Source organism: Quercus lobata, chromosome 5 (genome assembly GCF_001633185.2).
Source record: "Quercus lobata isolate SW786 chromosome 5, ValleyOak3.0 Primary Assembly, whole genome shotgun sequence".
Classification (NCBI taxonomy): domain Eukaryota; kingdom Viridiplantae; phylum Streptophyta; class Magnoliopsida; order Fagales; family Fagaceae; genus Quercus; species Quercus lobata.
In genome coordinates this window covers 11726018-11738042 of record NC_044908.1, presented here as the reverse complement: position 1 = coordinate 11738042, position 12025 = coordinate 11726018, and the positions used below count along the sequence as shown (strand labels likewise).

Below are 12025 nucleotides of genomic sequence, written 5' to 3'. Positions count from 1 at the left end.
TCTTTTTGTGATGTGCAACAAACAAAGAGCATGACCAACATAATAATAATAATAATTGTAGAGTACAAGAATTTGAAAAGGTATTTGTGCCACGTGTCATACCCATGGCCGAGGAGCCCACCATCGCGCTGAGGAGGTCACACGCTTAGACAATAAAGCCACATTAGTGGCATGTTACCAGAGGAGGTCATATTGTAGAAAAAGAGTTTCGGGAAGGGGGTTAGCCTTGACATGACTGAAGGAATGGTGGCTGCCACCATATTTAATACATCCCATCAGACCTCCTAGCTACATTTATGTGAAGAAAACTCCTGAACAGTGCTGCTTTGGCTGCCCCAACTCACAAGGGGCTTGGGAAGGTATTTGATGGGACAAGCAATCAAGTAGTGGCCTGAATAATCAACAAATGGACGGCCAAGATCATCTAAAGGGAACTATATAACGTAAGAAACCCTCTTGGGAGAGGGGATCAGAAAAATATTTAGAGAATACACTGTAGCAACAAGAACTAAAATTATATCCAAGTTCAAAAGAACTATATTCAATAATATTCTCCTCGGACTTCGCCGAGGAAGGTTTTCCTTGCTTAGAACTTGTCTTTCTTTGCTTTCTTAGAATCATTAATCCATTGTGCGCGTAGCCTAATCCATTGAAGCCTAGCTTTTAAGACCACTCTCTACAAATTCATTGTGTGTGGCTCTTTGAGCCTTAACCTATTCATCTTTTGGACTTAGGAGCCAAAACCTGCCCTTATAATAATAATAATAAGACAAACACAAACATATGAGATAAGATCATTCTGGTTAAGTACATAGTATTTGGTCCCACATTTTCAATTCTTCCCATGATAGAAGCTTTTTATTTTGATCTTTATTCATTTCATGTTTTGTTTGTTTTGACAAAAATTTTTCCCGTGTTTAGTTGTGACTTCGAAAATGATCTCAAAAACATTTTTTCATTTGGATTATATAGAAAGTCATTACCATTTCATGTAAGTGCAATAGTGAGATGTGACTTTTAGGGTCATGTGTTTTGGTATTGCTAAACCATGCCAAATAATGTGTTTTTTATTAAGTTTTGATGTGTCTTAAAATTGTAATCGAAGACTAGGTTGAAGTTGCTCAAGAAAAGGTCTAGAAAAGTACATTTTTAGCATGTGCCTCGATAGCAATCTCAATACTTCGAGAAACCTACTATCTTTTTGATAGAAGCTTGATACTACTTCAATACATTGAGCTTCGCGGATCAACAAAAATCAACAACGCAAAAAATTCTATAACTTATTCATTTGAAACTTGAAATGAGATCCGCTTGAACCAGTATTTAAAGGACATTATAAGCCATTTATTAGAAGGCTTTTTAGAGAGAGAAACACTCCGTTTATGTGGCTAGGTTTTTGTAACCAATTTTTTTCTATTTCACCATAACTAAGGGTTTTAAAGTAAATTTGAAGCTTTCATTGGTGAAAAAGTTGAAGTCATAGCAAGCACCACAGACTTGCTACTGTGAAGAAAACCTTCAAGAGGTTCTTGAAGTCAATTGGAGGTTCCAATTGTAATTGTGGGTAGAGAGTTCATATATTGGAGAGTTTAGAGGTTCTGAAGTAGTAGAAGATTTCTACTATAAGTCAATCTACTGGGATTGTAAATTCTAGATATAAAAGTTTTGTATTAGATCTTAAACTTCTCTTTACTATAGTTGATTGTTTTTTAGGAAGGTTTCTGATGCAGGAGACGCAAGAAGATTTTTATTTGTATTATTTATGTTTGCAAGTCAATTGTATTTTTATGTTTTAGGTCCTAGTAGTTTATTAGGTTATTTGTATTTTAATTTGGAAGCAAGGTTATGTTTGTAATAAGACAATTAGGGTTTCCTAACTAATTAGAACTAGAGTTTAGCAATTCTTTATAAGCAACTTATTGTACTTCTTGAGGAGGTAATTGATATTTTGATAAATGAAAAAAAAAAATGGCCATCTAAATACTAGATTAATAGAAACTTAATCTAGTATATCTCTTAACACCAAAATATAAAATTGAAAATTAGATTACAACTTTATTTAGTATCCAAGATAAATAAAAAATAAAAAATAAACCTATTTATTTAAAATAATAATAATAATTTTTCACTTATTTTTATTATGTTTTATGCTTGAACTATGATATTTAATTCTTTATATGAAATTAATCTTGGTTATATAGTATTAATTCATCAAATTAACCTTGTTTTAATTAATAAACATTAAATAAATTTAATTAATATTTAAATATAAAAGACTCCACTTAAATTTATTATCTTTGGCCGCAAACTATATCAAGCAGACCCTAGCTAATCTGATCGTGAGTGGCTAATCGATGAAAGCCTGCAATGGTTGGTGTGGGGTTCAGGGTAGGTTGATCTGATTCTGATCTGGCGTGAGTTGACCTAGGCACAAGGGCTATTGTGAAAAAAAAAACATAAAATAATTATTTTAGATTATCTAATATGATGTTTTACAAAATAAAAAGTAAAATATAGGATGTATTGCGAAAGGGAATGCCTAAAATAGAAAAAAGTGACTCTTATTTAATTGATTATTTTGGTCAAAATTTTCAATTAAACCATATGTTAATGTGAATCCCTTACTACTTTTTGAGTATTATATGAAAGAAATCACTTAAAACGTGTACATAGTAAAGTAACATAGAAAAAGAAAGTCAGCCATAGCTGCATTCCAATGTTACAAAGTTGAGCACAAAGCTTTGAAGCTGCAGCATGCATGCTTGATAGGGTTATTTCCAAAGTAGTTGCGTGTAGAACAATTTCATTGGATGTACTCAGTTGTGGACATTACTTTAGTCTATACAAGTTAGTTTAGGTTCTTTTACTACCACACACTTTTACACAATTTTCTATACAACTTGCTAAAATGGTTGATTATGAATGATGAACATTCATCATTATTTCTTTATCACTCAGAGTCAATTACATCAAAATTGCAATGAAAGTTGTAACATAAAAGTTATCTCCTTATACTTTCTTAGTTAGCTTACATATTATTCTTATTTTAAATAATGTATATGCACTTAATTATGTTGAATTCCTTATAATAATAATAATAATAAAATTTAAAAAAAAAAAAAAAAAAAAAACTATGTCTGAATTCTCTCCTTCAATTCATGCATATAAAAAAATACTACTTGGATGTAGGAGTTTATTTACCATTTATATAAAAGATGGAATGCAATAAGACGTTGTTGTCTATCTTAATTATATATACCCGTTAAGTTTTAGACCCCTGAAAAACACAATATGTTTAACCTAATTTATTAGCCAATTAGTTACATAGATTAAATATTTAGATCTAAGTTAAATATTTATCACGTATAACATGTACAGTGGAAAAGTAAGTATCACAAGATGTGATGACCCAAGAAAACCAATGAAACAACTTGTTTCAAGATAATAATAATAAAAAAAATAATAATAAAAAACCTAGGGGGAACTATCCCAAGAGAATAATCCACTGTATCAAATTGAGATTTAGGCAATGTTTGGATACACGTTGCGTTTTGCTGCGTTTAGTTTCCTGCGTTTTCCCTTTTTTTTTTTTTTTTTTGGCACACGTTTTCCCCCAACAAGCGGCTACTATTCATGCATTGTACATGAACAGTAGCCGCAACTTTTGACCAGTCTTTTGTGAACAGTGCATTCGTGCACTATTCATGGACCCGCAAATTTCATTTTTTATCAACTTTTTCATTAAAAATGGGTCCCACGGCACTATTCACACATTTTAAAATTATTTTGCTATAGTGTTTTCAGTTTTCAGTTTTTAGTTTCAGTAAAATAAGTTCTATCCAAACAGACCCTTAAAGTCAAGAATACCAATTTGTTATAAATCTAACGTAGTTACCAAATTGGGCTCTGAACTCCTTAGACTTTTTTGATCTGGATCTACTCTCACATGAACCACTTGTTCATGTCGTGATCTTCAGTACACTTGATAGCTGAAAGCTTGACTACAACTTTACTCCGTCGATACTAGCAAGATGGATTTGATCTCCGATAGGTGCTTGATAGAGTTAGACGGTACAAAACCTCACAAATCTCACAGGAGTAACTCTTAAGACTAAAAAAATGTGTATTAAGGTTTTCCTTCTATACCTAGCAGTGTTGGACTCAAACTCTAAATGTTTCGTGGGTTGTTGAGTCTTATTTAAAATTTTGTAGATTCGTAGTTCAATCGATCAAGCTTGACAGATTTAGAAATTTTCTTTTTGCAATTTCTAGATTCTTGAATCTTGACTTGTATCAACTTGAGCAATTTCTATAACACTTCAAAGACCCTAAGATCTAATCCTAGACAAGTTTTTGTTCTCAGTTAGCCAACATACAACAAATTTAGAACCTAAACATTTATGAGTAAATATTTAGAACCTAACAATACCCTTATCCAAGCAACACTTAATTACTTGTTAATTTATGATAGGATATAAATGTATTAATGTTGTTATTATCTTATTGTCAAATAAATTAATCCATTATATAAATGCCACTTTAAGTTTTGAGATAAAACTACAATGTGAATATTTATTTCTATAAAGCAATATTTTTAATCTTTTGAATAAAATTAAGTTAATATTTAAAGGGTCATGTTAATAGCCATTCTTAGTGTAATAGCTAACAAACTATTTTAAGAATGTTTTGACATAACTAATGAAAAATTAATATTAATGGTAGGCCTAAATGACAACCAATAAGAGGTTGGCCACATCAACATTTTGTAAAAATGTTGTAAAATAGTTTATGGTTGTAACATTACTCTTTACCAAAAGAATAATACTAGAGTTACAAACTATTTTATAAATTTTTTTACAAATTACTGATATGATGAGTAATTATTGGTAAATAAAAAAGAAATATTAATGGTAGGCCTAGATGAAAACCAATAAGAGGTTGGTTACATCAATATTTTGTAAAAATATTGTAAAATAGTTTATGGTTGTAACATTACTCTTTACCAAAAGAATAATACTAGAGTTACAAACTATTTTACAAAAATTTTTACAAACTGTTAATGTGATGAGTAATTATTGATAAATAAAAAAATTAATATTAATGGTGGGCCTAAATGAAAACTAATAAGAGGTTGGCCACATCAACATTTTGTAAAAAATATTGTAAAATAGTTTGTGACTATATAACATTACTCTTTATCGAAAATAGAAAATGTTTTCCAAACGTTAATTGTTTTTTTCTTTTCCCATAAAAACCTTCCTAAAATAGTTCACTAACAAATGCCCTTAAAACATCAATTAACATTTCTCATATATAAATGCAACATAAATTAAGTTTTAAGCCAAAATTACAATGAAAACTTTATTTTTATTCCATATTAAGCAATATTTTTATCTTTTGAATAATATATACATGTGCAGTAATCAATACTGCATTTTAAATTTTCAAGTATAATATATTGTACCTTTATATTACAAAAATCTACTTTTTAAATTAAATTTTTGTGCTTTGTAAAAAAAAAAAGTTCAATTTTTGTAACAAGTGTGAAGTGTGCTAGAAAAGCAGCTCAAATGCTAGAAGGGCATGTGACTAGTTACTCAAGCGGTAATTGACTAGACATTAAGGTAGAAAATGGTTTTAATTTAATTGATACAAGGTCTTAGCTCTCTCTCTCTCTCTCTCTCTCTCTGGGGTTTTGTCACCCAACAAAGTTGTTTAATTTTGACTGAAGTTAATGCCATTTGAATCTTTCAAATTTTATGACTTGTAAACATTTAACGTGATCTAAAATGTAACGTTATCCTCTCCACATTACAGCCTCATATCCAGACCTCTCTCTCTCTATAAATACTCATCGTAGTTTCTTCCTTCTCATTCCCACAAAGCCAACATGGCCATCTCTTCTGCTTGCTTTTTCTTCTTCTTATGTTCTCTCTTTCTAAGCCATGGTGTTCTTGAGCTTGAAGCTTCCCACCATGTTGATCAAAACCTTCAAGTTTCTTCAACTACTCCTTCTAAATATCAACCATATAGAACTTCTTATCACTTCCAACCCCCCAAAAATTGGATCAATGGTATTAATTTCTTTCACCTAACTTTCTTTCTCTCTCTTTTTCTTAACTTTCTCTCATTTTTTTTATACTTCCATATTTCTTAATATAACTTTTTTTTCGTTCTTTGTTTTTTTCCTTATAACTTGTTCTGATGGTGAAATGGACAAATGGGTGTCTCTGGATATGCAGATCCTAATGGTTAGTTCTTCTCTCTGACTTGGTTTTCCTTCACAAAAAAAAAATTGGTCACTCTATTCTTGAAACTAATAAATATGGCCTCTTCATAAATACTGAAGAACCAATAAATGTAACCGTGTGTGTTTGCATGAAAAGTTTTGTAGTATGGTTATTCTGGAAAATGCTTTGAGTGTAGGCCTCCTTTGTTTTATTATATACTCAAAATTTTTTGGACATATTTACATGTGATTAATGTCTATGACTCTATATGCAGGACCGATGGTTTATAGGGGAATTTACCACTTGATGTACCAATACAACCCCAAAGGTGCAGTTTGGGGCAACATTGTCTGGGCCCACTCTACGTCAACGGATTTAGTGAACTGGACCCCACATGATCCAGCCATCTACCCATCTCAGCCGTCTGATATCAATGGTTGCTGGTCAGGTTCCACCACAATCATGCCCTGGGGCACACCAGTCATTCTCTACACAGGAATCAACCCCCAGAACCAACAAGTGCAAAATTTGGCCATGCCCAAAAATCTCTCTGACCCATACCTTATTGAATGGGTTAAGATACCAAATAATCCATTAATGGCACCTTCTTCACTGAACCAAATTAATGCAAGCTCATTTAGGGACCCAACCACTGCTTGGTTAGGCCTTGATGGGACTTGGAGAGTGTTGATTGGCAGCAAAACGGACCGTAGGGGATTAGCTATTCTATATAGGAGCAAAGATTTCGTTACTTGGATTAAATCCCAACACCCACTTCATTCAGCTAAGGACACTGGAATGTGGGAGTGTCCTGATTTTTTCCCAGTTTTGATTAATTCCAAACTTGGTGTTGACACTTCAACTCTTGGTCCTGATGTTAAACATGTGCTCAAGGTGAGCTTGGATGATACTAAATATGAATACTACACCATTGGAACTTATAACCCTGACAAGGATATCTATGTTCCGGACAATGGATCCGTAGAAAGTGATTTGGGCTTGAGGTATGATTATGGGAAATTTTATGCTTCAAAAACTTTCTTTGATAGTTTAAAAAATAGAAGAATCTTGTGGGGTTGGCTAAACGAGTCTTCGATTCCCGCGGATGATATAAAGAAGGGATGGGCTGGAATTCAGGTAATTACTTGTGAACTATTGCTTTCATTAATTTCTAGTAAAAGTCTAAGCCTTCCAACTTACAAGGTAATGTTTATGGTTGGTAAAAGGGTTTTTTTTTTTTGGCACCTTTTGCAGGCAATTCCAAGGACTATTTGGCTGGATAAATCCAGAAAACAATTAGTGCAATGGCCCATAGCAGAAATTGAAAAGCTGCGTGGCCATCAAGTGCACTTGCCTCAGCAAGTCCTTAAGGGAGGATTATCACTTGAAGTTTCTGGTGTCACAGCAGCACAGGTTTTTTTTTTTTTTTTTTTGTGGGTAAATTATATTTTGTCTATGGGGTCAATTTGATTTCATTCCCTTGAATATAGGGTTGGTTCAATTTAATTTAGTCCCTTAAATGTGCATTTGGTTTTATTATATTTCTAAAAAATGAGTGTCTCAGCATCCTGTTAATCACATAAATAGAAAAATGGATGAAGGCAGCAAATTAATTTCTTTTTAAAATTTCAAAGACCAAAATCTCAATTTTTTAAATTTAAGGTACCAAAGTCAAAAAGTTACAAAATCTCAATTTTTTAAATTTAAGGTACCAAAGTCAAAAAGTTATACTAGATTTCAGGCATGAAAAGCCTGTGCAAGTAACCTGTAACCCACTAAGAATATTGCTTATTTGTTACTTGTCCTATCCATTATGCTAAAACAGATATTATTCTTTTTTTTTTCTGTTCTTATCTTTTACAGGCAGATGTTGTGATTTCATTCAAAGTAAGTGACTTGAGGAAAGCCGAAGTGCTGGACCCAAGTTGGGTCAATCCACAAGTACTTTGCAGCAAAAAAAGTGCGTCAGTTAAAGGGAGTCTTGGACCATTCGGGCTGCTTGTTTTGGCTTCAAAGGGCTTGCAAGAATACACAGCAGTGTTCTACAGAATATTCAAAGGTCAAAATAAATATGTGGTGCTTATGTGCAGTGACCAAAGCAGGTGCTCCTCTATCTCTCTCTTTTTCAAGCCATAATCATTTTACCAAACTTCAAAGATTTGAACTCACAATTTTCTGGTTGACAGGTCCTCCTTGAATAATAGAAATGATAAAACAAGTTATGGCGCTTTTCTGGATGTGGACCCCGTTCATGAGGAGCTGTCACTTAGAAGCTTGGTAAGTTGCTACGAAATTATAAATTATGTGCAATTTTCTATATGTTAAGTGAAAGTCAACCTATCTGAATGATCAATCCTCCCATATGTCGCATTCCTGGGAAGCTTGTTAGAATTGCACCGTGTGTAAAAGTCTTGCCCACCAAAGCTTTTACTAATCAATTCAAGATATGGCCCTTTTAGTAAAAGTCTTACCCACCAAAGCTTATTCACACAATGCTTCGCCCATAGTGTGTGTACATATATATATATATATATATATATTTATATCTTTTACTTGGTTCAAGTCATTGCAATCAAACGTATCATTTCATTTCTATAAATAAATAAAACTGTATTCACCTGTTAAAAATCTTATAATTCAATTAATAGGTCTTATTATTTCTAACAAAAGGTAGTGTCTATTACACATTTTATCTATTATATATAACATACACATATTTAAGTTCAAAAAAATAAATTGTATATATAGTGTGTAAACTAACAATTACCCTCCAACGAAAATGTTAGTTCAAACTCTCATTTCTGTCCCTCTTCCGTGCAACTGAAAGGAAAAAAAGAAATAAGAAAAAAGAGAAGGCCTTAGGTTTTGACCCCAAAACATGGATTAAGCCAGTTTAATAAAGGAGTCTTTTGCAAAGAATCCATCCAATATTAATATTGGGCCCGACCCCACAATTGTTGACATGCATGAGTAATGTTCATGCAGTTACAACTTACAAACCAATAAGGCAATAACAGCATTCCATATGTACCATACCAACTTTATGGTTTCCTAAGCCCTTTTACCCATTTCATCATTGTTTTTTTTGACTCAATGCATTTGATGTCGATCCTACAACACAGATTGATCATTCAATTGTGGAGAGCTTTGGTGGAGGAGGAAAGGCTGTTATCGCAGCTAGAGTTTACCCTACATTGGCAATTGATGGAAAAGCCAACTTGCACGTCTTCAATAATGGAACTGAGAATGTCAAAATCGCAAGTATGAGTGCTTGGAGCATGAAGAAAGCTCAAATCAGTTAAAAGTTGACACTGAAATTGAGAGTGCTATTTCTGTATCACCCACAATATATATTTGAAAGCAATGATTACTTAATCAGATTTAGCTACATGCACCACTCTTAATATTGTATCACTTTATATAAATGAGCATATTGTCTTAATTTTTCTTTATTATGTCATTCTTAAAATTCCTAATGTTAATGATATCAGTGCAAGTTCAATATACCTGTACGCTGTACAACCGTTGTTTCTATAATATAATACTCCTATTTTATACTATACTCTAGAGTTAGTTTATGATTAGGGTTAATCTCTTTATATAACATCCCCTTGTTGGGATCTCTTTATATAATCTCTTTATCCTCTTAACAAGTGATAGATTAGGCAAACCTTAAATTAAGAGATTTTAAAAATTTTGGATTTTGGGTTGGATGTTAGATACCAATCCTGTCTAAAACATGGTTATTCAATTAATATCATTTTTTTAAAAGAGATTTTCAACTTGTGACGTCCACTTTTAATGATAATTCTTTATCATCAGACTAAAACACCAATTGGTTTTAGTGTAAACAATGATTGAATCTCAGATATCTTATTCAACTATTAAAGACTTTACCAGTTGAGTTAACTAGAACTCACCAATTAATATTTTTTAAACACCATTCTTCTTATTAATATATTTTCACTTTTACTTTTTCTCTCTAAAATCCCTCTCTTAATTTCAGACTTTTCTTCATTTTGGTAAGGAAATTACTAGCTTAATTTCAATAATTAAAAAAAAAAAAAAAAAAATCATACAAATAGCCGAGGAGGTGATTGTGCGTACTCTAAATTTGTTTTGGGAAAGGTTATGTTGCATACAAGGTATGTGGAAAAAGAAAAAAAAAAAAGTATTTAAGATTCACCTGGTCATGTGCATTTATTGTTTTGGCTAGAAAATTGAGCATTATTTCAATTGAAAAAAAAAAAAAAAGTAGTGCCTTTGAGGCTAGTTATAGATTAACGCTGTTCTTTAGACATTACGTAGATTAGGGACTGTTTGGATAGAACTTATTTTGTTGAAATTGAAAACTGAAAATTGAAAACATGTAGTAAAATAATTTTTAAATGTGTGAATAGTACTATAAGACCCATTTTTAATGAAAAAATTGCTGAAAAGTGAAATTTTTGAGACCCATAAACAGTACACGGATGCATTGTTCAATGTTGACTTGGTCAACAACTGCGGCTGAAACAACAACCAAAAAAAAAAAAAAGAGAAGAAAAAAACGTGCTGTGTATCCAAACCGCACCTAAAGCAAGTGGGTCAGATTTCATCAAAAAGAAAAAGTAAGTGGGTCAAATCGGGTCAAGTGGGTCCAGGTTTAGGATTTTCTGGGTTTGAGTAAAAAACGAGTTGAACCCAGTATGACGGGCCGGTTAACATGGAGAAAATGATTGCTTTCTTAGGTAATGAGCAATGAAGCCCATCAATTCTAAACAGCCCAAAGTTTTCATTTTTCAGTCCAGATCCAGCACCATCAACTCGAGTATATGAAGTCTGGACACATTCTACTGCTTAAGCTAATACATAAGAGTAATACTAGAATGTTAAATATCTTATACAACTTCATCACAAATTTACGAGCTTGGCATAATTCCATGCCCTGTTATAAAATTCTTATTTCCTACAAGATGGTCATTTTTAGTTATTTAGGTTTGTTGGAAGTCCATATGAATTTCTAATATGATTGCCAGAAAATAATTATTGTGATGTTGGAAATATAATAATGAATAAATAAGTTTGATACAACAAACAATATCTCAAATAATTAGCAAGAATGTAAATAAGCAATAACAAAATAAATATATGTAAATTTAGGAACAATTTTACAGTGCTATAGAATCATGCAAAGGGCGTTGTCCTTAAGGTTGATTCATGTCACCCAAAGTAAAACTTAGGGCAATTAGTTCTCTTGACCAAACAACCCCTCAGGATTAGATTATAGCGTCGACCTTCGAAAGGGACGCACTTTCACTCACAAAGGTTTAAGAATAACATTCTATTATCTTTCCTTAAAAACAACTATTCTTGTAGAAAAATATGTGGGAGAGAGATAATAGAATTGTGTATATCTAAATATAGAGTAGTAAAAAGACTTATGAGAAAAGGTGTTGTGGTGAGTATTATATAAGTTACTTATGAAAATAATAGTATATAGTTATTGGTTACTAATAACCCATAAAAACCCATCGACTATATTATCAATTATTGCCCAATGACTATTTTTCTCATAACTGTCCAACAGCTATTTTACTTATAAATTCTCAATGGCTAGAAAATAAATAATAATAAAGGTACTTGAAACATACACCCACACCCATGGTTGTCAAAATCCTAATCTGGATCTTACGATTCTACGATTTTACGATCCCACCTGTCCAAAATGATCTGGATCTTTCAAGGATCTTTGAAATCATTCAGGGTCGGTAGGATCATATGATTTTAACGATTCCAAATGATCCTGATTTCTT

At 32.1% G+C, this 12025-nt stretch overlaps 1 protein-coding gene across 1 annotated transcript; it reads left to right on the top strand.

The window, feature by feature from the left end:
• Window positions 1-5864: 5864 nt before the first annotated feature.
• LOC115992610 (beta-fructofuranosidase, insoluble isoenzyme CWINV1-like) lies at window positions 5865-9736 on the top strand. Its single transcript, XM_031116832.1, has 7 exons — window positions 5865-6074; window positions 6243-6251; window positions 6505-7367; window positions 7485-7643; window positions 8094-8332; window positions 8417-8507; window positions 9353-9736. Exons 1-7 carry the CDS (start codon window positions 5891-5893, stop codon window positions 9530-9532), a joined length of 1725 nt encoding a protein of 574 aa, XP_030972692.1. The 5' UTR covers window positions 5865-5890; the 3' UTR covers window positions 9533-9736.
• Window positions 9737-12025: the final 2289 nt, after the last annotated feature.